The sequence below is a fragment of the Aquila chrysaetos genome, chromosome Z (genome assembly GCF_900496995.4).
Source record: "Aquila chrysaetos chrysaetos chromosome Z, bAquChr1.4, whole genome shotgun sequence".
Classification (NCBI taxonomy): domain Eukaryota; kingdom Metazoa; phylum Chordata; class Aves; order Accipitriformes; family Accipitridae; genus Aquila; species Aquila chrysaetos.
Window position 1 is genome coordinate 24,215,612 of NC_044030.1, and position 26,793 is coordinate 24,242,404.

At 42.8% G+C, this 26,793-nt stretch overlaps 1 protein-coding gene across 3 annotated transcripts in view; it reads right to left on the reverse strand.

Moving 5' to 3' along the window:
• Window positions 1–24,066, reverse strand: part of WDR36 (WD repeat domain 36) — a 37,370-nt gene extending 13,304 nt beyond the window's left edge. Inside the window, exons 1-18 of one of the 3 annotated variants that reach the window (XM_030005061.1) lie at window positions 24,036–24,066; window positions 23,772–23,911; window positions 22,986–23,054; window positions 22,438–22,578; window positions 20,165–20,192; window positions 17,150–17,250; window positions 16,535–16,652; window positions 15,512–15,644; window positions 13,757–13,811; window positions 12,804–12,936; window positions 10,925–11,100; window positions 10,249–10,369; window positions 8,026–8,091; window positions 6,976–7,059; window positions 5,290–5,444; window positions 4,023–4,137; window positions 1,493–1,658; window positions 1,096–1,204 (exon numbers count right to left, since the gene is read on the reverse strand). In XM_030005061.1, the coding sequence (XP_029860921.1) occupies window positions 1,096–1,204; window positions 1,493–1,658; window positions 4,023–4,137; window positions 5,290–5,444; window positions 6,976–7,059; window positions 8,026–8,091; window positions 10,249–10,369; window positions 10,925–11,100; window positions 12,804–12,936; window positions 13,757–13,811; window positions 15,512–15,644; window positions 16,535–16,652; window positions 17,150–17,250; window positions 20,165–20,192; window positions 22,438–22,578; window positions 22,986–23,054; window positions 23,772–23,911; window positions 24,036–24,051 (1,926 nt within the window). In that variant the 5' untranslated portion in view covers window positions 24,052–24,066. Of the gene's footprint in view, window positions 1–1,095; window positions 1,205–1,492; window positions 1,659–4,022; window positions 4,138–5,289; window positions 5,445–6,975; window positions 7,060–8,025; window positions 8,092–10,248; window positions 10,370–10,924; window positions 11,101–12,803; window positions 12,937–13,756; window positions 13,812–15,511; window positions 15,645–16,534; window positions 16,653–17,149; window positions 17,251–18,017; window positions 18,317–20,164; window positions 20,193–21,359; window positions 21,557–22,437; window positions 22,579–22,985; window positions 23,055–23,771; window positions 23,912–24,035 lie in introns of those variants that run through there. The other 2 variants (XM_030005062.1, XM_030005063.2) reach the window with 2 other exon arrangements.
• Between the last annotated feature and the right edge of the window lie 2,727 nt (window positions 24,067–26,793).

The window sequence follows — 26,793 nt, forward strand, 5'->3', positions numbered from 1 at the left end:
GAACAGAAAAGAAGAAACGAATAATGATAATGATGACACTAATAAAATGACAACAGCAATAATGAAAGGATTGGAATGTACAAATGATGCGCAGTGCAATTGCTCACCACCCGCCGACCGGCACCCAGCTAGTCCCCCAGCGGCGATTCCCCGCCCCCACTTCCCAGTTCCTATACTAGATGGGACGTCACATGGTATGGAATACCCCATTGGCCACTTTGGGTCAGGTGCCCTGGCTGTGTCCTGTGCCAACTTCTTGTGCCCCTCCAGCTTTCTCGCTGGCTGGGCATGAGAAGCTGAAAAATCCTTGACGTTAGTCTAAACACTACTAGCAGCAACTGAAAACATCGGTGTTATCAACATTCTTCTCATACTGAACTCAAAACATAGCACTGTACCAGCTACTAGGAAGACAGTTAACTCTATTCCAGCTGAAACTAGGACAGGCCATAAACCAAAACTGACACCACCTTATTGAAAGTGAGAAACAGACAAAAATGGAAACTATTTCAGAACGGGTTTAAATATATGACAGAGGATACATCTGGCTGTTAGTAAAAGCACTTTGGTCCTCGCTTTTATGTTAATGATGAAAACCACTGAGCTTAAAACTGATCAAATAAATACTTACTTACTAGCACTAAGAATTAAATCAGAAGCTAAAAACTATTTCAATGAACACTACAAAGCACTATTACACAAGATGTAAAATAAGGAATTACCAGTGCATTGCATAATCTCAGACACGTTTACACCTTTTATTTACCTGGCTTATCTTTTCTATATATACAGTTAAGACTGTTGCACAATTTTGCTCCTCAAGGTGGTTTTCATTATTGATAATGTTTTTTTTGTTGCACCCTAAATAAGCTTGTTGCAAAGTTATACACACCAAAAATACATGGCCATTTGAATGCTATACATTTTAACTTGAAAACTAACACTGCCAAAATTGCTGTAGAGCTCAACTACAACTTTACTAGTAACAGCTGAACACAATACTCAGTGACTTAATATACACAGAGAAATCCAGCATCTTTAAAATGAGTTAGGTATCTGTATGTCACCTGTTACAGAAAATGAGTTAACAATTACCATGTCATTAATCCGTCCATGGTGTCCTGAGAATGTCCTGACAGTCTTCCTGGTTTCTATATCCAAAACACTAATACTGAAGTCATCAAAGGCAATTCCCAGAATACCACTGTCAAGAATCATTAGCACACGATAGTAAATACTCAAGAGACAAAAAATAAAAACAACATTCTAACATTGCTCCAAAAATCTTTTAACCCAAGATAATCTCAGATAAACAGCATTACATTCCTTCAGTCTAATAAAATGTTGTGCGGTCATTTTGTTTTGTCAACTCATAGTCAGCTGTATTTCAAAGCATCAGAAATTTAAACTTTATAAGAGTATTTGACTGCCATCCTAGACTTATGTACTTACAGCAAAACAATAAGCACATGAAATAGCTTCAGTTTCTCACCTGTCTCTGTGAAGCAGAATTCCATTTGGAGAAGAAGAAAGTTCAGTGGTGTAAACTAGATCTTTAGTTTTGAATTTCCAAAATTTAATTAATCCTTCACTACCAGCTGTGATTATCAGCTGGTTTAATCCATCCACTGCTACCCCCCTAATGGCCCCCTCATGTGCTGCAAATCAAGGGAAAAGAAAGTTGTTTAAGAATTTAAACATAGCATAGAAATCAGCAGCATGCCAAACACCATTCTGTATGTCTTTGCCTAACTACACTAAATAAGCAGTAAGCATGTGACAAACAATTCTAAAGCCACCTGACAAGACTGCTCGAATATTGGAAGTTTCTTTATCAGTACAGAAACCAAATTTCTTTCAAGTAAGCACCTAGAATACAATACAAAAGTTGTGAGTAACTGAAGCTGAATATTAGCTTTTATTTCTGCTTTCAGTTTGGGGGGCTTTCTTTGAATGCAAGATTTGAGGGGCTTTTTGAATCACTTACAGAATGCCTCCAGCGCGGGTGACCACTCCAGACAGAATTTACAGCTTCAGTTCTGGCCCAAAGTCTGAGAGTTTTCCTAGGCTACTTTCCACTGCAGTTTAAGGATAAGGCATAGCTCCTCTGGTTTGGGATCAATTTTATTTCTTAATCTATGCCTAGGACTACTGGCCAGTAATCAAACTTATAAAATGCATCCCACTATCAAACAATGATGTTATTAGGAGATCACTTCATGGTTGCTACACTAGATGGCTTTTAGAAACCCAGTAAGGTTTAAGCGTTCATCAGGACTCTTTCCTTGTTTCTACAGGAAAAAAATACAGATCACGAGGGCCCTATTATAAATTGCAGAATTACAAAGCAACAGCAAACATACATGAGAATACATGACATGAAATATATGTATGCAACCATTAAAAGGAAAAGTCTGAACACTGTCACCTACATTAAGCCCTAAGTTTGCAGCTGCATAATTGAAAATAGTAGCACATGCAAAGAACTGGACTTCCTTAGGATTTCCATTTCCCATGCATGTCTTTCATGGGAATACTTTCCCAAGTATTCTTTCATTTTTAAGCAGGGAGCACAAAACAGAAGGGAAAATCTATCTCAGAGATAGAACCCTGTAACAAGAAGCTGAGTACTGGAAATGTGATTATCTCAAAAAGAGCTGAGGCCAGAGGATCTCACTTTAGTGCTAACCATTTTGGTAACTGACAATTTTGTGTTAATTAAAACCAAACATATGCTAACATCAGAGCTGTTAAAACTAGCAGGGATCCTGTCCTTCAGAGCAGGTTTCAAACTACTTCTGATTACAGTGCAAGATAGGACACTGTAGGGTAATTAGAGAAACTGAAAAGATTCCCAAATTCAACTCAGAAGCCATGCTAAATCACTCTTCGCTGGGTAAAAAACTGGCTGGATGGACAAGCCCAAAGAGTGGTGGTGAATGGAGTTAAATCTAGTTGGCAGCCAGTCACAAGTGGCATTCCCCAGGGCTCAGTATTGGGGCCACTTCTGTTTAATATCTTTATCAGTGATCTGGACCAGGGGATCAATTACACCGTCAGTAAGTCTGCAGACGACACCAAGCTGGGAGGGAGTGTTGATCTGCCTGAGGGTAGGGAGGCTCTACAGAGGGATCTGGACAGGCTGGATCGATGGGCTGAGGCCAACTGTATGAGGTTCAACAAGGCCAAGTGTCGGGTCCTGTGCTTCGGTCACAACAACCCCATGCAATGCTACAGGCTTGGGGAAGAGTGGCTGGAAAGCTGCCCGGCAGAAAAGGACCTGGGGGGTGCTGGTCAACAGCTGGCTGAATATGAGCCAGCAGTGTGCCCAGGTGGCCAAGAAGGCCAACGGCATCCTGGCCTGTATCAGAAATAGTGTGGCCAGCAGGAGCAGGGAGGTGGTTGTTCCCCTGTACTCAGCACTGGTGAGGCCGCACCTTGAGTGCTGTGTTCAGTTTTGGATCCCTCACTACAGGAAAGACATTGAGGTACTGGAGCGTGTCCAGAGAAGGGCAACAAAGCTGGTGAAGTGTCTAGAGAACAAGTCTTATGAGGAGCGTCGGAGGGAACTGGGGTTGTTTAGCCTGGAGAAAAGGAGGCTGAGGGGAGACCTTATCGCTCTCTACAACTACCTGAAAGGAGGCTGTAGTGAGGTGGGTGCTGGTCTCTTCTATCAAGTAACTAGTGATAGGATGAGAGGAAATGGCCTCAAGTTGCACCAGGGGAAGTTTAGATTGGATATTAGGAAAAATTTCTTTATTGAAAGGGTTGTCAGGCAGTGGAAAAGGCTGCCCAGGAAGTGGTGGTGTCACCATCCCTGGAGGTATTTAAAAAATACGTAGACGAGGCACTTCAGGACATGGTTTAGTGGGCATGGTGGTGTTGGGTTGATGGTTGGACTCGATGATCTTAAAGGTCTTTTCCAACCTAAACGATTCTATGATAATTTTCCTAGAAGACAGAACACCAAGTTGTTGCTGTTCTGTTAAGAGTCAGTATTTTAGAAGTGTAGCAATTCTTACCTCTTTCTTTGCCATAACGCCCTCTGTGAATGCCAGACTGCATGTTATACACATCTACCCGTCCAGTTGACAGCCCAATTACAGCAAAGTTCCCACATGAGGTAATGTCAACTGCCTTTCAAGGGGGGGAAAAAAACAACCACCTATGAAAACAATTCTTTAAGTGTTATGTAATTAGCAAAGTTGTTAAGATACATAACATATCAGGAATACAAAATACTAGTATGTTTTTATTAGACTTCAAGGAAAACTGCACAAAACAAACAACAGATTACATCTCAAAAAAGTAGAGAGGAGCTCTTAAAATAAGCAAATAGTCAGCAAATAATAAATATGGCAGTGCATATCCTTACAAAGGATAATGAAATACTGACTTAGTGACACCCATCAGAAGTCATATCTAGTATCAACACTGTAACCTAAATGAGTAACCTACATAATCAAGACATCCACAAATTCAATCCCTAAGAAAAAGTCCAAGCATGCTGACTGCATGCCTCTTTCAATGCCCGTATTGCCAATGGCACCCCAAAATAGGTTAAGTTCACACAGTTTAAATAGTAAGAAACAAAGAAACAATGGTCTAGATGTCTTTGGAAAGATAAAGTCCAAAGAATCTAGTAGTTAAAAGAAAACCAGGTATTTACAAATGAACTGATTTTGTCTATCACTGAACTACTAAGCATAAGGTCAGAAAAATGATTTATCACAAGATGCAGCAGTAGTATGAACACCTAGCACATGAAGTATGCCACAACAACTACCTGTCTTGCAAGCCCATAAGCCTCAGTAAACATTTATAATCTCTTTCATTGCATGTTTGACTTTCATTGTGTCCAGCTCAAGTTGTAAGGCATTTTAGAGGGAATATCCTGCCTGCAATTTGGAAATACAGTTTTCCATATTGCAAAAAAACAACTATCTTCGGCAATTTGCAATCACAGAGCAAGTTTATCATCACAGGCATATAGTCAGCTCTACATCACACTGACAGATTAAAAACACCAACCACCTATCTGAATCAGAAAATAAAATCTGCACTTAACCTGGATGTTTAAGGAAAAAATGCATATACAGCATTTTTCTTAAGACCATATGCATTACAAAACAGCTAGCAGGCCACCCTGAGCTGGCAGAAGGCACTCTGCAAAGCAACTAGAACATGTCTAGATAGTGTTTTTTCATTCTAAATATTGCTTCTGTATAAATATAAACCAAAATGGCATATACTGTAATGCTGAAGAAACATTATCCTAAATAAACTTACTGTTGCATATATATCAATAGGTTTGTGTTTGCTAAATTCTTCTGGCCTCAGTTTATGAGCTCCCATGGAAGTTTTCTGATAGTTCCAGGTTGTACAGGTTATATACCCTTGATGGCAGGCAACAATACTATCCCAGTCACTCTGATGTGCCACTTCTGCAATGTAACACATATTCCTTTTAGTAACAATGAATCATTCTAAAGTCAAATAAGCTCTTCTGGTATCATAAGAAACAGTACTTTGAAATACCTTTAGGCAGAACAGTTCATATTTACTGTCCCTGTTGGACAATCAAAAGGCTATCATTCATAAAAAACACGTGGCAAACCATAAAAAACACCTGGCAAACCACTGTGCATATGCTAGTGTACTAAGATGCTAACAAACCCACAAGCATTCTTTTGGTATATGTCATGTCTTTGTATATTTGAGTCTATGTGATTTGAAAAGCATACTTAAACTTAAATGGTTTAAACTGCTCAATCTGTACACATTTCCAGCTGAGTCTCTTAATGGTTTCCTCAGCTGCTGAAGCAGCAGAAGCCACTAGATTAACATCTTAAAGCAGGGTTTAAGAGCTAAGTCTGCTTCACATAGCAAAAGACTTTTCTGCATTTGCAGGAAAACCGTTCCTCAAAAGCTCAGTGTCCAAACTTTGTAGTAAAATATGATATGGGGGATCTAAATAATGAGCAAGTTTGCTTTTTTCCTGGAATTCATACGTTTAAAAAAATTGAGAGCTTGAAATTGGGTATTTCTAGAACTTCAAAAAATAAAACAACTGGATACAAACTGGTTCACTTCACCAAACAAAGACAAGATAGCAAAAAAGAAACACTCTAAAATGTACTTAAATAATTGTTTTCTCATGTCTCCAAACACATTTAAGGTAGTTCTACCACCTTAAATCAATCAAAGGCAGGTCTAATACCAATTTAAAAAGTGCATATATATATATATATATATACACACACACTCACATATTTGCAACAAGTATGTACAGATAGTCTGTATCACTGAGGTCTGCAAATATAAATACCATATGTAGTCAAAGGGCTACACAAAATTGTAAATCCAAACCTTTCAACGTATGAAACAATCAACCATTCTTGGAAGACCAAAGCATAGCTAGACTTAAGACAAAACAGATTCAAGTCTGAGGAGGAGGTCATTAGTTTAAAGAAACACATTTTGATGAAGCAAAGATAATTGCAATTCTGCTTCAAAAAGTTAGGTTCGCTATTTGCATACTGAATTACAAACAAACAGAGTAATTGATACTTGACTTTGAAAAGTGACTCAAATAAAGGAACTGGGGAATCCAAATCAACCACTATAACTAAGATTTCCTCAGCTGACAAAGATCTTCAGCCCCCTTATTGCTCATTCTGCAGCCTGGAAGAGTATCTACATCAGAAGATTCTGGCTCCCATGCTGGAGATTTTCAAGCCAAGAGCCAGTTAAACACAAAGACATTTGAAATAAAATGCTCTTTTTTGAAATAATAGAAAAGTTTACCAAGTAAAGTGTCATTTTAAACTGTCACTCAACAGCTCATGAAGGGTCACAGAATCTCAATAATCTCATCTTGATACAGCGTGGGCTTTCAAAATAGTAGTGTCTTGAGGGTTAAACAACAAAATGAAGACATGATGAGCTATGTAACGCATCTCAAAGACTACTTACCTGAAGCAAAGACTGTAATTGGTGGAAGTGCCATCGTATCAAGCTTAAGACCTTTCTTTTTTGACTTCTTTTTGTTAATTGAACCTTAAAAAAAGAAGTGTCTCAGTCTTATGGCTAGATCTGAGAATAATGGTTTAAAAAGGATTGTTTACTAAATGTGAAGTTCCTATAAAACTTAGAAAAATTTGGCTTACATTAACACAGCATTGCTGTTACCTACGGTTTGAAGAGCTAAGAACGTTATTAGAGTTCCTGTCAAAATTCATGTGATGCTGAGCCCATCACTAGCGTATTACATTCACAGATGTACTACTCAACCCATTTGTTGCAGGATCTTGTGCTTACAAGCTGAAGCAGAGGTCCCCCCATCACAGCTAAAACAATGGTCATACAGACATCACTATATAAAGCAACGTATAACACCCAGACCTTTCAACAACCAAAGAGTCAGGAATTTCAGATTTATGCCCAAAGGATATATACAATCAATTAATCTATATCTGTCTATTCAAATCTATCTAAATACATATGTATCAACATACAGATATTTAAAAAGAAGAATTATTTTAGTCTTTCTGAGCCTTGCTCTCTGAACTGTACAAGAAAGTGTCCCTTAACCACAGCATTGTGTGGAAGATGTGTTTTTTAAATTAAATTCTACATTAAATCAAAGGAACTAAAGTCAAGAAATATGAATTAAGTAATAATTTAGTCAACTGAATAGAAGGGGAATGAGGTAAACAGTTGTAATTACGCATGCTGAAATGTCAGCTACTGCTTTACACATTTTCAATAAAAAAATCATGCCCAATGTTTCCCACAGTGAAATAACACACACTGCCAGGCTAGAGAAATTAATTTTCTTAATTACAAACAAATCTCAGAATACACTTTATATACATCAGGAAGGACTGAGTTTGCAGAACAACTGAGATTAACTGTTGTATGAAAATTGTTCAAGTGAAAATAAGGACTATTTTAGCTCCTGTTTACATAAATACTTTTCAGGGCTTTTTTCACCAATATTTGTACTTTCAGTGAAACACTTACCACGTCCTAAACTTTTATTGAACTTTTCATGAACTGTTGAAAAAGACTGCAATGTTCCATCTTGACCTGACAAAATATTAGCAGAGAGCCGTGAAGGGTTTACACACAAGCTATCTGAGCAAGAAAAGCAGAAGGTATGAAACCTCAAACACCATAATAAAAGTGTTTATTAAAAATTCTCATCCAAGAAAAAATACAGATACACTGTAAGCAGCAGAACTAATGGAGCCTAATTTTCTATGGCCTATATCCCATTCCTACTATTTTGCCCCACATGTGATCAGAATAACACCTCTTTTATGGATATCTTCTCCATGTTCAATTCCTCTATCCCCCCTCCTTTCTCCACCACAATATCTACCTGTTCCCAGCTTTCTATGACTAAAACCTTAAATAAACTGCTACGTCCTTCAAATACCTCAATAATACTTCCAAAGCTTTCCCGTGACCCCGTATACTCCCTCACCAACTACAATATTCCTTTCTTTATACTTTGTCTAACCAACACATGCTGTGGCTGGTTAAGGACTACACCTAGGTTAGCCAGTAAGCTAACCCAAACAAAAATGGCAAAAGCTGAGTTGTCCATCTTTCCTGTAAACCAGGACGCTAATGGGACTTCCCTCCTCTACCCAGTGACCAATGTTCACAAAACTGATAGGTATTTAATTTAATAGGGGGACAGAAGGTTCAAATTTGAAACTAGCAAACAGGTCCACTTTGTGAGGGAGATGTGGACAAGGCAGAACCAGAAACTAACAGAAAATTAAATTGTACAATGTATGTAAAATTAAAGGCACTGAGATGATTTTTAAAAATCAGAAGAATCACAAAACATTTTTACTAGGCCAAACAAGTAAGGAAACAGAAAATTAGTCAAAGTGAACTTAGAGAATCTAAAAGACAATGGAACAATTATAGTATTCAAGCAACCCTTCCTTGCTGCTATGATACAGAAGTAAGGCAGGATGTATATACTGGGAACTGGGAGAAATGTTAAGCAGGATGAAAGCCAGTGACATTGGTGAAATTTTACACAGCTGATTTGTGCAGATGCCTGTTGTAAGGATACCACTAGTACTTGAAAGGCACCCCACAGCATTACTAGTGCATTCCTGTTGCACAAAGTTTTACCACTGGTTCAGAAAGAAACATAGAGAGTCAGTCTCCTTACACTGCAGATAAATGAGATCTCCAAGCTTGAGACCCTTTTCACTTCAGTAGTTGCCTCTGTGCCCTCTCCATACGTTTCAGTGCAGTTAACAAAGCAGTAAAGCAAAAGCAAATGTGAGGATTTGTTAAGCAACTCCTGATTGTTACTGTAGTTCATCTGGTATGAGCTGAATTACTGTCAAGTAACTAGTTACTTGAATCCAAGTTACTAGTTGGATGACCAGCAAGATTTTAGCACAGGTCATTTTAGCACAGAGTATTGCTGTGCCATATTAGGTGTAACTTTCACCAAAATGTCATGTAATGTTTTTAAATGTTGCCCATATACACAATTTCATTACTTCAGAGTAATTAAAGACTAGGTGAAGAGTCTCTATTATTCCACTACCGAAGTGTTCTGGGCCACAAAACAGTCTGATCTAGTACTTCATTTCCTAAGCGGTCTATGTACAGATTTTTAAATATGCTAGCCTCTAAGGAAGGGTAGTCACTTACGCATTTTTACACTTTTAGATTAACATCTTAGTAACAAGTGACCTTGGGAATATTTATTACAGACACAACTGAGCTGTAACAAATTACAAAGACATTGCAACCCACAAAACTTGCTCAAACTAGTGGGAAAAGTGGAGTGGCTCCTCTAAGATACTAAATGCATTATGCTGCTTGTTTTTTCCCGTCACAACAGAATTTCCCTAGTTGCTACAGGTTTTCATTTTGTCCAGCTGATAGTTCCTTAGGCGATAATGAAACAATTTTTATTCATCAGACATATAAATAGGGATGACAAAAGGAGCTCCTAAGCTTTTCTGCTCGTAACTGATTTTCAGCCTACCCACTGATATATGTTCCTCTAGGGAAACTGTGAAACGGCTTGATACAGTAATAAATGATACTGTCTACACTAATCACTTACTATGTTTCATAAATACACATACACAACACATGAAATATAATCTATTGTATGAATAAAACAAAGGCACTTAGCTCTGCATGTTTTCTTTCCCACAGCAGGAAATCAGACTGAATAAGAAGAATGAGAATTCATACCTGCACTAAGAATTTGCTCTCCATTTTGCCCATGGTATCTGATTTTTGTTGGTGGTGCACTATGTCCCATTCGGCTTCTCAATACACGTCCTGTACCACCAGGTCCATCAAAAATCCACACCTGCCTCCCAAGAAAAGCAGAAAAACAAAGCTGATGAACATTGCCCTGCCAATAAGTGGAACAGGATTAGCTGGGAGCTGGTGCAGCAAACTTCACACATTGGCTTTCATCTTTAATCCTAGAACTCTGGAAGTTTCCACCACAGGAGCTGACGGGTTTCCCGCTATTCATTTTACCCCTCCACCAAAGGCTAATAGCATCAGAGGACATGCAGCACAAGGGACTTATCAACAGCAACTGCTCATGACCCAGAACATTATAAAAATAGATCAAGATTTAAGATAGTACACCAGGATATAAAGTGTGGTTCTGGAAAAGTGGATCCAAAGCTTTATTCTCCAAGGCTATCATGAAGCAATGACATCATGGTAGCAAATCCTTAAACTGTCCCACTAGAGATCAGCTGAGAGCCAGCTACTTCAGTAACTTGAGTTTTGTTGTATTTGTTTCATTTGAGAACTGCTACTTCAATCCAAACTAAGCACTTACACTTTGGAGGACTACAAGAGAAAAAAAAAAAAGTAACAGCACATAGCAGCAGCTATTGTAACTTACCCGTATAGCGTTATCAGCACCATTAGTAATAAGAAGTGGCTCTCCAGGGACAAACGACATACCAGCTATTGCTGTGGAATGGGCATCTTGCATCTGACACATTAGTTTCTTCTCTTCTAGATCCCACAAAGCAATGTGTCCAATTGGGCTACCAGCTGCCATTACTGGGTGTCCATCTACTCAAAAAAAAAAAAAAAAAAAAAATTTGCTTATTGACATTCAGCTCATCCTTATTGACTTCTCACATCTTAAAACTGATGCAAGAAAAGGCTACAATCCCAAGAAAAAAAAAATTCTCAAGCTGATTCTAAAAATAGGATGTTTTAACTGAAATATTTTAGTATTTCAAGCCAAAAAGAAACAAAGTTCACTGATAATAAAAACGGGATTGTTTTCATATCAGATAATAACAAAGATATCTAAATCCAGCAGCCGATGCTAGAGGTTTTGCTTGAAAGCACAAGAAATATTGTAACTGTACCATTTTCAAAAGTTATTCTCCATCCCAGATTCTTCCCCGAACTTACTAGCCTTCACACTTCAGGATGTGAGAGCTACTCTATCAGCACTCTAGAAGTTACCAGTCCTTTTTTTAAATCCTCTCAAGTTTTTGGCTTCAGAGCTTGCAAAAACAAATTCCAGAAGTTGATTATATGCTTATTCCATCAGTCTAAGAAATAATAAAAACCGCAGCTCACAGAATTTCTAATTTTCTTCTATTTGCTCTATCCTGTCTAATATTAAGGAGGTAAACACATCATACTAACTTCGCAAAAATGTACTACAAATATTCAAGTTTTAAAACTTACCATATCAAGATAAAATTCCACCAAATATCCTGCATAAATGGTAACTAATCTTTTCGCTCCAACAACAGGAAAAGCCAGTTTCCAATTTGCAATTACACACATCATAGATAACTAAACCAGACAGGCCTAGCGTTTTCTTTTTTGGTAAAGCTTCACAGATAAGTAAATGCCAAGTTCATTTTAATTTAAATGAAGAGCACTTTACTCAAAGACTAACATGAGTACCCAAGTTCAAAACAACCAGGTTATATTTACACTAAATTTCCCTAACTATAAAGACAGGAAGAGAGAGAGATTAGAGAACCTCTGAAAGCCACACCTTCAGGCAGGCAATGGAAGTTATTTAACTTTATTAAGGTTTTGAGTTAAATGGCTGACACGAAAAGGCACTCTTTCTACTTCTAACAAGTCTTTCCACAAGTCTCTCCAGTAGCATTCTTCCTCAACAGGGTCTGCATCAATCTATGTTCTGTTAAGATTTCCAAATTTGTCTTTTCAAATGAGAGATTAGATTCAGTATCAACAGCTCTGTAGGCACGATCATCATTACAGTAACTAGCTTTAGTAATTAGTACAAGCTCATTACACAAAAAAAAGCTGTGAATATAAACGGTGTTCTCCAGTAACATCCATTCAGTAGTCACCCAACTATTAACATTCTAACTTTGTTTTGGAGGGTGAAGACACTACTGACAAGTAGGTTTGGATGCTAATTTACAGTGTACTGATTTCTCTGCACTAACTGGTAACTGTGTACTGTGTTAGTTAGTTCTTGGCACATTGTAAATATAAACTGTCTTACTTTTCTTTGAAAAGGAGTACCTACTGTATGTCACACTTCCTGTGCACTGAGTCAGTACACAAGAAAATGCTACAAAACAGCCAGTATGATGCAGATGTATGATGTCCCTTACTTATTAGTAACTTTTCTAGATTATCTGCCGCCTTTGAAAACTAAAAATCTCAGCCCCAATTTTGATTTTGAAATGTTTTATCAAAACATATTTTCCTACCTTCCACTTAGTTTTAGTCATTTTATACATATTTTAACTAAAAACGCTATGACTTACCTGTACGAAAAGATATTGCTGTGATGGGACCCCAGTCTTGTTGAAATTTCATCAGAGTTTCATCAAACTTAATATTATGTACAATGATATGACCAGATACAAGACCGACGGCAACAACATCCACTGCTGGAGCCTGCAAGAAAAATTGAACAGCAACTGAAATGAAAAAGGAAAAGCTTGCTGCTGCACTGCTAATACCAATACATACAAGACAATGTATGTAAGTCCAGGACAAATAGAAAAGAAACAAATAAGGCATCTCACATGACATCTATATTACCTTAACGCACAAAAAATGAGAGATGCAAGATTTTGTGCTTAGTCTCCATTGGATGAAACAATTCTGTTTCCAGAAGCTGGAACTCCTTTGAAAAACACCTCACTAAGTTTCCAGTAGTTCTGGTGGGTCATTATACACGTACCCTGCCACAAACCCCCATATTTACAAGTTTTATCCAGGACAACTGCAGACCATTTTCAAAGTTGTCATCAATGCTACCAATACATTTCAATTAAGTTCTATATCTACAAAAATACAGCAAATAAAATTACAAAATATTTTCTTGAATCAGCAAAATCTACATTTTAGTAACCTCCAAAGCAAAATAAATTTAGCAAAAAGCTACCAGTGTTACCGAAGTTACACAATACACATGCATCTTTCAGACAAACTGTTTCTGTGGATTCATCACATCGTTCAGTGAACAAACACTACAGATGTGATGAACACCAAATAGCTAAGATGCTAAATGCAATGGAACTAGGACTAGAGGAAGGGCAGATAATAAACCTCCAAGTCTACCTCTCTTCAATGCCTAAAATGCTCAAGAGAGGGTTATTAAAATTACCTGAGAGAATACAAGTCATCTTCATTGCTGTAATTTTAAGCAAGGATATTTTGCCTGCTATTCTTGACCAGTTATGTGAGAAAATAAGATACCAAAAATACTAACTTGTTCAAGAGTTGTGACCGCTAAGTGCCATCCTGGAAACGAGTATAAGAGTTTGCTGGAAAACAAACAAACAAAAACCATAAATCAATTAACCCTTGGGGATTTTTCACAACAAAATGGATGCTTTATATGCACTTATACAGGAAAGCACATCAGCCTTCTCTCCTTATAAATCAGTTAAAAGGAAAAAAAACCCTGTAATACTAGTTAAGTGAGGTTAAGAATAAAACTTATGGCTAATTTTTATTGAACAAGTTAGTGTCATGTATTAATACCTAAAAGGTGACATAATTACGTAACATGAATAGGGAGGAAGACCCATTCTCCACCAGTTGCTCCCCATACATTTCTGCTCTGAACACCTTTTCAGAATTCTTAACATCAACATAAAAAGCCAGTCTTGGTCCAACTTCTAATAAAAAACAAATCCTTCATTTGCAGAGTACCTTCCCTAAATGAAGACACTAACACGTATTACAAGCACACCTCATCTTGTTTCTTTCAGAAATGGTAACAGCCAAAATGTGAAGCAGGACTATTCACCAACAAGGCAGTCATGCAGTACTTAAAGGTGAAATTATGAAGACGGTATTTAAGAACAGACATGATTAAAAAATTATTCCATCACCACAGATAGAGGCTGTCATTCTTAAAAGACTTCTAGCAGCCATGTGTTACCACCTGTCACTGTCCTTTCTTGCCAGAGACCATCAGACTTTCCCCTCAGTTCTTCCAATTTATTTTTTTGTCTAATTGTGCCCATACCTATCTACAAAATAATCTATGTAGGGAACAAACAGTCAAAAAATAGAAAGTGCTTAACCCAACAACATTGCTAAAAGAGCAGTAACAGCCCTGTAAGTTTTCACACAATTAAAAGAGAAACTAAGCCATCTAAGGAAGACTTTTTGTCATCTAGGATGTATTGCATCTCAGATGCTGCAACAGGCGTTGAAGAGACATAAGACTACTGTAAGTAGAGACATTTACTTTTCTGTATTTTTAGGTTATTCCTACTTCCTGATTTATATAGCACAGCATATACAGAAACTCCAAAACCTTAGAATATGGAACAAAAAAATCAGCAGCGATATCATTGAAAATATACAGTAGTTACGAGAATAAAACACTGAACTACTTGAGTTAACACCTACTTGTAGTATGCACATTAACATGCAGTGAAGTTAACTGTAGCTGTAACTTTCATGAGTCAGAAAAGCAGCTGATCATGGTAGGCTTGAAATACTGCCATTATGGATGATGCTCTACTGGGACGTGCTCAGGAACAACTACATGTCTACACACCTCTTACTTGAGTGTAAGGATCAAATGCTAGTAATTACCTCCACGCTACCTGCCAGTACTTCCTTGGACCCACAACCACCAAAAAATTAAGCTTGTAAGAAGGGAGGCAGAAGGCCTGAACATGCATTTACTATTATTTTAATTATTTTCATGGGAAAGGTATGTGATTCCAAGAAATTAAAAAAAAAAAAAAACTTAATTAAAAAAAAAATAAATTCCTGAACAATCCCTGACATTTTGCAGGGAGAGTAAACAACACGCAACTTGAAAGGCATCAGCATTCAGGGAGCAGCAGCATTCTTTGTTCCTGGAGGTAGACCAACTGAAAACTTGTGCCAAAGGACTCAGTAAAAGATTCCATGTTCAAAACCTACCGTACTTAAAAGTATTACTTGTTGCATGTGAAACTGCTTGGAGCATGAAGTATACTCAAGTTATTAAGAATCTTACTTGGATCTTATATTCCATAGCTGCAAGCTCCCTTGTTCACTCCCAAGGAGAATTTTATTCAAATAGGTGCTGGGATGCAGAACTGCAGAAACTGCAAAAGTGGCCTTATCAAAATCCACCTGAAGATACTCCTCTGCAAAAAGGTAAGAAACACTATTAGTGTGGCTATCCCTACAAATCTGCAGGCTTGTCATCCCTTAGCAAATGTAAAGGCAGAACTGATGTTTACTCTGTACAAATCCCATAACTGGTGTTTCTTGCATTAAAGGATTAGCTAACGCGTAACAGGACAGACTAAACTTGTTTACATTACAACATCTGTTGGCTTGAAGGTATATTTTTTCCCTATAAGCCTACCTAGCACAACAATGCTGGCAAAAGTGTAGTGATTTATATCTTTCTGAAGGATTCCTGCTCCTGCCTGAGCAAAACACCTCACCTGATTAGCATGCTTTTTGTTTGTTATAGCAACTTCAAATCTCTAAAGCCTGTCTGCAGCCACTTTCGAGACCCAGCATCCAGGGAATGACATTGGTGACACCCATGAGAATGCCTTCTAAAGAAAAAAATCCAGGGCACTGAAGCAGGATTTCATAAGGCACTTTACAATGGCATGAGAAAACGCTGACACAATCAAAAGATCATTCGTAAGAATTTAGTCTTACCCAGACTAGTAAGTATCAAGGAACTACAAGATTTCAGAGTCAGTGCCAAAGCTGCTGTACCACAGTCTTTACGAGAAAATGGAGCACTAAAATGCAATTTCTGCAAAAGCATATCTTTTTAGGCCTATATGGAACCTTACTGGGTCTCTACATGTGGTGCCGGATCCATTCATGAAAAATTATTGTAGGATTAGGAGTTCAGATTACCGTTTAAGTAGCACTATAATTTCATGACTTTTTTTCCTTTTTTAATGACAAACTACTTCTGAACATGCATATTTAAAAAAAACCCTTTTAAAAAACTACTGTTTAACAATGCTGTCTTATAAAGTAATAACAAAAATAAAGTGTCTCTCACCTTCTGACTGTATATCCCAGACAATAAGAACATTATCAACATCCACAGAGATAACATGATCACCAAAAGGCTGCAGAAGGTGTATTCTTGCCTTGTGACCTTCATAGGTATGAACCACCTAGAGTTTCAAAATAGAAATGTTTTCAATATATGCTGTTCATGTAGCATATCATGTTAACATAGTACTTGAGGATAGCTAACACAAGTCAGCAACAAGTTTAAATAAAATACATGGAAAGGTCATACAACTTTAAGTAGAAGATAGGTAATTTTCTCTGATATTTAAAACCGTTGGCAAAAATATTGTAAATGAGTATTTTTAATTATTTAGTTTAATTTTAATTCATTTAATTTACATGAATTAACAATTTATTTTTGATCTTTAACTAACTACTTAATAATTATAATTAATACATAAAACACAGATCAGCCATTGCAGAATTTGCTCTTACATTCTCATATTTTAAACTTTTTATTCCTCCTTCTACAGTTTTTGCTTCCCTACATTTGAAGTACACAAATAAACATCTACAAAAATAGATATTTGTAGAAAGTTAAGTGTCTTGAAAACACAAACACTACACAACTGTTTTGTAGTAATAAATAATAAAAAACCTCTTTGTTCCTGGCAAAAGCATGGAGAATATTGTCGTACGAAGCAAATATCAACATGCGGTCTGCTGCCAAACATGTAATGTCTTGTGGCAAAGCATTACCTGTTAATCAAACAGAAGAAAAGTTCAACAAGTTCCAGGTTCGTAACAAGAGAGGAAAGCCTGACAGTGCATTTATTTATCATGGTGACCAACCAAGAAAGCTCTCCTATTGAATGTTCTGTTGAATTTCTTAGAGAAATGCACACATTTCAGAAGAATGCAAGCATTACCATAAATAACATAACATCAGTAACAAAAACATGAGTAACATCAGATTGACAGATCACAAGGTGGCTATTTTGAAAAACAGTGAATAATAAATTACTGAATTATCACTGTAAGTAAAGGCTCGCGTTAGCTTCGTGAGGGCTGATGAAGAAGTTATCCCAACATAACACTTCTGGAGACTGTCAGATACTCCCAGCCCACTGGACTGGAAACACAGATAACAAATCTCAGAATTAGCAATGCCTATTAGGCTAAGCCATTCTGCAGACCTGGAAGCTAGCGACCCACTCCTGCAACTGTTACCCAATTACAGTTAAAGACAGGGGGAATTTACTGGTCTAAGAATACATCTCACTCCCCACCTTGTGACTGGTTCAGAAAGAGTATCTACTATTGTGATCTACGACTTTACTAGCTCAAATGGTAAAAGAGTCAAAGCTCCAGACCACACTGAGAAGCTGCTGGTGTGGTCCCAAAAGGTAGAAAACTGAGTAGGGAAAAATACTCTCAATCTAGGGAAATATAAAAATGCAAATTACAGAGCTTAACAACTGTACAGAGAAACACCAGATCAAAAATCAGTCACTGTAGGAGCATACCTATGGTACAAACTTAGATGATCACACAGCAGCACTCCCCACAATGTTGCTTTGTATTATGAATTATTATCAGAAAGAATCCTGTACCCTTTGCTGTTCCGCAGCACAGCTTCAGTGGGAAGAACTAAACTAAGAAGATAAAAAAGGTTGCACTTTATGAGAGGTTTCATTTGTTTGAACACGTTAGACATCTTCCCATAGAGCCTCTGAAGTGATTTAGGTCTATAATCAGGTTACAGATACCTGGTACTCCACATGAGTTGTACGTGAGTCAGCTTAGGCCAAGACAGTTTTAGGCACACCCCAATCAAAAAGTTCAGAGCACTAACCATACAACATCAATAAACCAACACCACCACACTGAGGGGCACATCATTTATTTTTTCAATCACAATTTTGTATGTAAACATCTCAATTTCTCAGAAAGCTTAAATGACTAGGTCTGTAAGAAGATGTAGCCCACCGAAAAGGATTTCACAGAACATGCAATGTTTTTACAATTTTGTAAGCTGAAAACAGAAGTTACATTAATGTGTTTACAGCTGTCACTATCCATTGATCTTCCAAATCTAGTCCCAGTTGCGTGACAGTTATTTATTCTCAAGTTTATATGTGCTCTGTTAATGAAGAATATTTTGCTTTATGAGGTCTGTGTAAAAACTTTGTGGTTTACTGAAGTAAAAAAGCTGCTTTTCAAGACAGCGTGCATCTCACTGAATCATCTAAAAGCTGGCTGGAAGGGACCTTTGGAAATCATCTATGGGAGCCGCCCAGCTCCTCCCATAGCTGGATTATCACCAGTACTGGATCAGGTTAACTGCAGCTATGCCCACTTGAGTCTTGAAAACTTCTGGGGAAAGAGATCACTCAAGCTCTACACTGTACTACAGTTCCCTCTTAGGGCCATTTTTCCTCACCTCCACTGAAACCCTCTCCAGCTGCAATCTGTGGCTGTTGCCCCTTGTTACTCTGTCTACCATTACCACCACAAATTCAGCTCCATCATCTCTGTAGCTGCCCTTCAGACAACAGGCTGCCTCTAGGTCGCCCCATGCTTTTCCCTTTGCAAGACTGAACAAATCCCGTTACATCAATGACTCTTCTCATACTGTGTGCTGTAGGCCCCTGACACTCCCCCCTTCCTCAGCATCCCTCCTGAAACAGAGAGGGGAGTGGTGGGAGGGGGAGAACCATACTAACCAGGTATTGCAGTCCAGGTATGGCCTCACCAGCACAAAGTACAGGAGAATAACAGCTTTCCCTGATCTGCTGGCCACATTCCTAACACAGCTCAGTACGCGGCTTGCCTTATCCACAGTTACTGCATTGTTGGTCCATGTTCAACTTGGCACCAGCACAGCCCCAGCTCCCTTTCAGCAGGATGCCACGCAGCCAGTCAGTTCCTGGCTTGTTCTGTCCCAGGTGCAGGATTCTGCACTTGCCCTCGCTGAACCTGGCGGGGTTTCTGTTGGCCCAGGCCTAGCATTTTGCAACACCTCTCCGGACTGAAGCTCTGCCACTCTGGGATGTCAGCTACTCCTCCTAACATAGTATTGTCCACAAATTTTTACTAAGAGTGCATGCCACCTCATCACCCAGGCTGTTGGTGAAGGTGCTGAACAACATGGGCCCTGCTGTTGACACCTAGGGTGCTACGCTTTGTTATCAACTGCCAACTGGATGGCAAGTCATCAATTCACATCCTTCGTATCCAGCGGTCCAGCCAGTTTTTAACACTCCCTGAAGACTTCTAGTCCCATCCACACCTGTTCTGTTCCTGTAATTGTTTTCCTCCTGTAACACAGCCTTCTAGTAACAACAAAAACAACAAAAAAAGGGATCTGGAATTAACAGCTTTATTCACTGCTCACTCCTTAAGGCCTAGGGATGTTCTTGGAAGAACAAGATGACAAGGACAGGAGGTTCACAAGGTATATCCCCAAGAGAACTAAGTTACAGTTGCAACAGCAGTCTTATTTCCAAATTGATATCTGATATTTCTGAGACTTCTTTCAACATATTTCAGTGTAGATATTAGTACACACAATTAATTTTTCATTTTTGAGTTGAGAATCAAGTGCAGATGTCAGATGTGTTACCGAAAAAAACCCCAAACACCCAGATATGAACAATCTGCGCATACTTACTCACAGCAACAATACCAAGTTTCTTCACCTGCAATGAAAACGTTAAAAAGGCATTTTTAGTGATTGGTTGCAATGAATTTGCTATAAACAGAAATTCAAAATTCTAGGAACCAACCTGGATAAGGAATTTGTATGCCTCACAAGACAGAAAAATTATTCATCTTAGTTTACAACAGTATCGACAGGAAAGCCCACAGATAGCAAGTCAAAAGGAATGGGACAATATATTTGCCGAAACACAACCATTCAGCAACAGTAAGTTGTGCTTCTTTATGTATTTTACCCTAAGGCAGCATGGGAAACTAAGCACATGTTTAGACACCTTGCACAGCTTGGGCAAATTTGTTTTCACGTTGTCTCTGCTTCTACTTTATTTCCACTACAAACACACTATGTTATTATCTTATCTCCGTTCACACAGAGCTTGCTTCAGTTACAGTCATCTTTGCCCAGTGATGATCATTACTATTTTAGTTCAAAGTCTGTGGAGAAGATTGAGAGGACTGAATGCTAAAAGACTACCATTAAGGCACAGGAAGGTCTACGCCATCTGCACTCTGCTGTGCACTGTACTCTCTCGATTCAGTTCTGTTTTGTTACTCTTTCTCTACACTGAAACGGCTTTTATCGTACAGTGAGAAGAGAGCCAGTATCACGGGCCTTCATCTTGCAGAACTGAATTACGCTCACCTGTTTAAGTGCAAGGGATGTTTCAATACGATCTAATGGACTGTCGCCCAAAGTTGTAGCCCTCAAAAGCTAAGCCGCAGCCACCCAAACCGCGGCTGAGCTTTGGTTTATCTAGCGAAGAAGGAAAAGCTTCAGCCCCTGGGCGCGCCTCGATCCGACGGAGGGGCTGTGCCGCACCGCCAGGGCACACACACACAGACGCCCTCCAGGGCCGCCCACGCGGCTAAGCGAGCCCGTTCTGGCCTGTTTAGCCAGCAGCCTCCCCTCCTCCCAGCCACCCGCCGGCGCGCAGCCCCGCCTGCCGCCGAGGCCCGCTCCCGGGGCCCTCCTCGCACGCTCCCGTCTCACGATTGGGGGGCCGGGGGATGGGGCGGGTTGGAGGCGAGGAAAGAGGCGCGGCGGCCCGGCCCTGCCCCGCGCCCGGACGGCTCGCCCCGCGCGGCCCCGGCCTCCCCAAGGCCGGCCAGCGGCCCGGCGGAGGGGAGGGGGGGGCCCGCGTACTCACGTTGTAGGTGTGGACGCTGCGGCCGACGGCGGTGGCCAGGTAGAACTCGCGGTGGCGGCCGTGGTAGCGCAGGACGTGCGGGACGTGGCCGCTGAAGCGGCCGAGCACGCGGAAGCCGGCGAACAGCCCGCCGCCCTCCCCCGCCATCGCTCCGGCACGCGTCCGCCGTCCGCTCGCAGGAAGCGTCCCCCTTCCCCCCCCCGCTTCCGGCCGGCCCGCCCGGCGCTCCTCCCCCTCACCGCCCCGGCGTGCGCCGCCGAAAGCGGTCCCCGCGGCCGGTGCTGGCGCCCAGCCGGCGGGGATGCTGCCCCGCTGCCCCGATCCGGACGCGGGTTTGCCCGGCGAGGGGCGGAGGGGAGTGCCAGCGCCGCCAACCCGGCGGGCGCGGTGCCAGGCGGCCCCCTCCATCCCCCCGGCCCCGCGGCGGCCGCCAGGAGCCTCTACAGACACTCCCCGCAGCCACCGCTGCTCGGTTTTTTCCTTTTATTCTTCTTTCCGCCCCCTCTTTCCCCTCACAAAGCGCCAGGCCCGGCTCAGGCCCTGGCTGCGGGGCAGCCCCGCCGCGGAGGCACGCAGCCAGGCAGCGCACCCCAGCGCTCGGTCAGCCGGCCTCCAGCGGCGCATCCCGGCGGGGTCGCGGCGCGCTCTGGCCACCCGCGCGAACAACCTCTGTACTTTACGTCCGAAGGTGGTCACTTCTTTTCTTTTCTTTTTTTTTTTTTTGTTTTTTTTTTGTTTGGTTGGTTTTTTTTAATAAATTACAGTAAGAAAAAAAAACAACCCTCGGGATGATTTCGTTGCGATGACTGCACGGCGGACAATAAATACTCAGCAAAGTCCGGTGGAGGGGGAAAAAAATAAGATGCCACCCCCAAAAAGCCACCTATCCCAAATTGAAGTAGCTTCTCCACACCGCCATCAGCTCCCGGGCCTTGCTCTCGTCGCACGGGCCTCGGCTCGCCTCCCCGGCCGCGGCGCCCTGCCACCGCACACGCGTTAGCGTCCGGCCGCCGCCCCCGGGCCTCCCCACGGCAGGGCTGCCCCGCCGCCCCGCACCCGCACCCGCATCCGCGCCCACCTGTGGCGGCCGGTAGCCGGGGCAGTGCCGCTGCAGGACGAAGAGGGTGCTCCGCCACAGCGGCGGCCGCTCGCCGCAGCCCCGCGCCCTCTCCAGAACGCACTCCAGCAGGCGGCCCGCCCGCTCCGCCCGCCGGGAGCCCTGCGGGCAGATGGACGGTCACGGTCACGGTCACGGCCCCGGCCCCGGCCCCGGCCCCGGCCCCGGCCCCGGCCCCGGCGGAGCCGTCAGCCCGCAGCCCCCCTCTCCCTCCGGCGCCTCCCCAAGCATCCTTAAAAGAGGGCTGCCCGCCCGCCCGCCCACCCGTTCTCCGCTCTCGCTCCCCATCCCCGCCCCTTTCTCCCCGCTTTCCCCCCTTTTCTCCCTTTCCCCCCTTTTTTTCCCTTCTCCCCCCTTTTCTCCTTCTTCCTCTTCCCCCCCTTTCCCCCTCTTTTTCCACCCTTTCCCCCTTCCCTTCTCCTCCTTCCTACACCCCCCTTTTTTTTTTTTTTCCTCCATGGAGAGGGAATGACACCTAGCCGTCGGAGGATGCGTGCACCCGGGCGAACCTCGGACTGCTGCGGGCCCGCCGGCGGGGGAGGCGCGTCCTCGCAGGTGTGAAAATCGAGTTGTAGCTCCTGGAGGGAAACAACAACAGGGGATGCTCGTTAAAGCCACGGACCCCGGCGCCGCCGTCGCCGGCTGCCAGCCCGCCTCAGACACCTCGTCACAAGCGTCTCCACCGCCCCGGCGCGCCGCCGGTCTGCACCCCCCTCCCGCCCGCCCGCCCAGGGGCCGCGCAGGCTGCGGGCGGCGGCGGGAGTCGGGCGGCGGCGGTGCGAGGCAGTGGGTGCCGGGCTGCGCTGGGCTGCTCCGCCCGGTCCGGCGGCAGGTCCGCTCGCACAGCGTGCCGCCCCGCAAGCCGCCGCCTGATCTTTCCGCTAAGCGCCGGCTGCGCGTGTGAACCATCCGCGTAGCTTCTAAACCACTTATCACCTTTGCAACCGTGACACCATCTTCAGCGTCGGTGAAGCATTACACAAGCGACTTTCAGTCCTACGGGTCTGCAAGGCGCCGGGAAGAGTCGGGTAGCGCTCTGGCAGCAGCCGCCCGGGCTCCTGCTCTCCGTCCCTGCCAGTCCCAGCTTCAGCGAAGCACATTTTAGGAAGGTCGCCGGAGGAGAGTAGGAGATAACTTCCCCGTCCTGTTTCACAGGCGCCGGTTTACTACACTAGCCAACTCCCGGCTTGCTAATCGAGATTTTCAGAAAGTAGCTGCCGGCGGTCAAGGGTAAAATCGTGGAGGCAGTGCCGTCCCGACAGTTTCCCTCCGATGCCACCAGAGAAACCACCAACCTCTTTTTTAAAGGTCATGTCTGGATCCAAAACGTTTAGGAGATCCTCTTGTATCTCGTCGTGGTTACAGAGGCTGAAATTGTAGGTGGATCCCCGCGGTAAGTCGGCGATCTGAAGAAAGATGACCAAGCCACAAAAGACTGTGTAAGAAAAAGCCAAAGGTTAATTCTCCTGCACCGCTACGTGACCCGACAAGGCACGGAGGACAGGTCTGAAGACAGGGATGCCGGTGCTTCGGGAGCACTAGAAAAACTGGTTGGTTACCCTTGTGATTATCCATGGTGTCTTTACACGTTGTTTTTCTCCTGCTGGGCTTCAGATCGTCGCTGGCTTCATATATGTACCTGTACGCCTACGGAAATGAAGGTTTCCAATTCCATAACCGGGACTCATTTGGACGTCTCATGCACCTCTTTCCAGAACTGTAAATAACACTTATTCAGACTTGAAGCTGTGTCACTAATTCGAAAAGAAAACTGGGATAATAAATAATAATCACACGCAGCATTCAAACCCAAAACAAAACAAAAGAAAACAAAAACCTCCACAACAGCCGATCTTGCATGAAACAAGTGTGAATAGCCCTCCCCGCAACTGCGTGGGGTCCACCTTCAGCGTGGACTATTGCAGTAACACGCGATTTTCTCTCAAAGGCGAGGCGAAACCCCTCAGGGCACTTGCAGATGGATTGCCCGGCGTGGACGCTCATACCCGCCGTGCTGAGGTCGCAGGGGCATCACTCGTGCATCGTTTTCACACGCTAGCGCGGGAGAGGGTTGCGGGTAGTGGTCATTTCCCTGTGCCGCCCACAGCTTTTTTTTTCTTTTCTTTTCTTTCTCTCTTTCTTTCTTTCTCTCTCTTCCTCTCGAAGGTGAACTTTTTACCTTACAAACGGCTTTCCCTGGGGAGCCCCTTCGCTTGCGCAGGCTGCGGGGAGTGCAGACGAGGGACACTTGCTCTGCCGTGGGGACAGCCTAGCTGACACGGCAGCCGGCTGCGCCGGGCACCGAGATGCCCGGGACGTCGGGGGCCAGGCTGCCCCGAGCGCTGGCAACCGGGATGCCCGGGGTGGCGGGGAAGGCTGGCGAGAGGACGTATGGCCCCGCTGCCTCCCTCGCCCCGAGGGGCCTCCGGAGCCCCTTCTCCGAGGGCGGCGGCCGGCACCGACGCCTCTGCCACGGTCCCCACCAGGTATTCCCCAGTCCCGCGAAAGTGGTTCGCCGAGCCCAGTCCAACCCAGCCCAGCCGTCCCGCGCAGGCACGGCTGCGGAGGCTTTAAGCCCAGCCGCAGCTCATGGTCAGAGAAAGTTCGCGTTCGGTTTCGGGGAATGCTTCTCCGGCATGCATCATTAGGGAAACCCAGGAGGACTGCCACCGCCGCGGGAGAAAGGGCTTTTTCGGCCAGCTGCGCGGGACGAGCCAAGGCAGATTGATTAGTCAACGCTGCGTGCCTGCCCGCTTGAGCGGGTTCCCCCCCGCCCTCGTCCCGGATCTCTCCCTTCTCTCCGTCTTTTTCTCTTCCCACGCTTCACCTCACAGGCCTGCCCTCGGGGGCTGGGAGCGGGGGGGGGGGGGGGGGGCGCCCGGCCCCGTCCGCGGGGGCACAGAGCGGGGCACGGCGCGGCCGTTCGCTGGCTTCGCTGCCGAGAGCTGCCGGTCGCTGGCTCGAACCGTGGCATCGGTCCTGTGACTCGCGTGTGTGGATACACATAAATCTAATTCTAGTCAAACCCAACGTTTTAAAATCGATGCCTTAACTGCACTAATGCAGTTGCAGAGCAGGTGCGCTGCGCTTTAGCTGAGCTCGGGTAGCCCTTAGCCCTTGAGGGAGTCTGATCAGGGTGCTTCCCTTCATCACTCTACCAGCGTTGTCAAACCAACCAAGAAAATCCCTGTTTCCTAAAGGATGTCTTGTTCTCATATTCCAGAAGCTGTTGGAGTTGTCTTACCTCCCAAAGTCATGTGCCTTCATCTTTCTCTGGGGCTTTTTGTCTGAAGTTGCTGAAGGGCTCCATAAAAGTTAGTAAGTTAATAAAAATACAATTCTTCTAAATAGTTTTGTGTTTCTCGTTTTACAGCTGCATAAACAAAGGTGCACCCTAGCATAAAGGAAGTCACTTTAGGTGAGTTTTATTGTACTCCTGAAAACCAGCAGCATAAATGACAAAAAGCCTGTCCCTGCCATGAATTCAGTGTAATACTGACCTAAGGAAGGAATTCAGGACCATGAACATGTTATTTTTTACCTTCCACTATTCATTTGTCTTTACTGAACAGGACACAACAACCCTGTGAATAGTTAAACAAAGATGTTTATTTGTCCTTACTAAACACGACATAGTAATCCTGTGTACAGGTAAAGGGTACAACTTGTTTTAATGCAAATAACACTGGGTTGAAATTATTTTCCATCACCGTTAATATGCACGTTTTTATTTCTGAAGTTGTGTCTCTGAAGATAGCAGTAGAACAAAGTTGCAGCAGACACTGGTGATATAATCAGGTCAGCAAACGAAACGTGTTTTTTTTTTAAGGAAGCAGAAATGTATATGGCTATAAAAGACAATTTGACATTCAAACCAGGGTTGTAAGTAAGGTTAAATGAAAGATTATTAAGAAAAAAGGAATTGACTGACTTTTTCTTTAATCGCTTTTTTGTATGGGAGAAGTTCTTTGAATAAATAGTACCTGTCAACAACTTGCTAGTCTCTAATTTCCACCCAGCAGTAACCTCAGAAATGGCAAATTATGATGAATATTTTTTAAAGTTTGTTTTCTATTTTAACTTCTTCAGAGATACAGGTTCAATTACTAATGTATGTACTGGGGTGGGGTCAGGGGGGGAAGAGGAATTTAGAAAAATCTCTCCATTTTTATAACTACAGCAATTCAAAACTTTTAACTTTTACTTGCTCCAGCTGTAAGAATGCTGAGGCCTCACTTCTGACAGCAGCTGGCTGAATTTGAGGGATTTGGAACTGGTTTCCATTACGAGAAATAACTCGTGACAAGAGGCATTTTT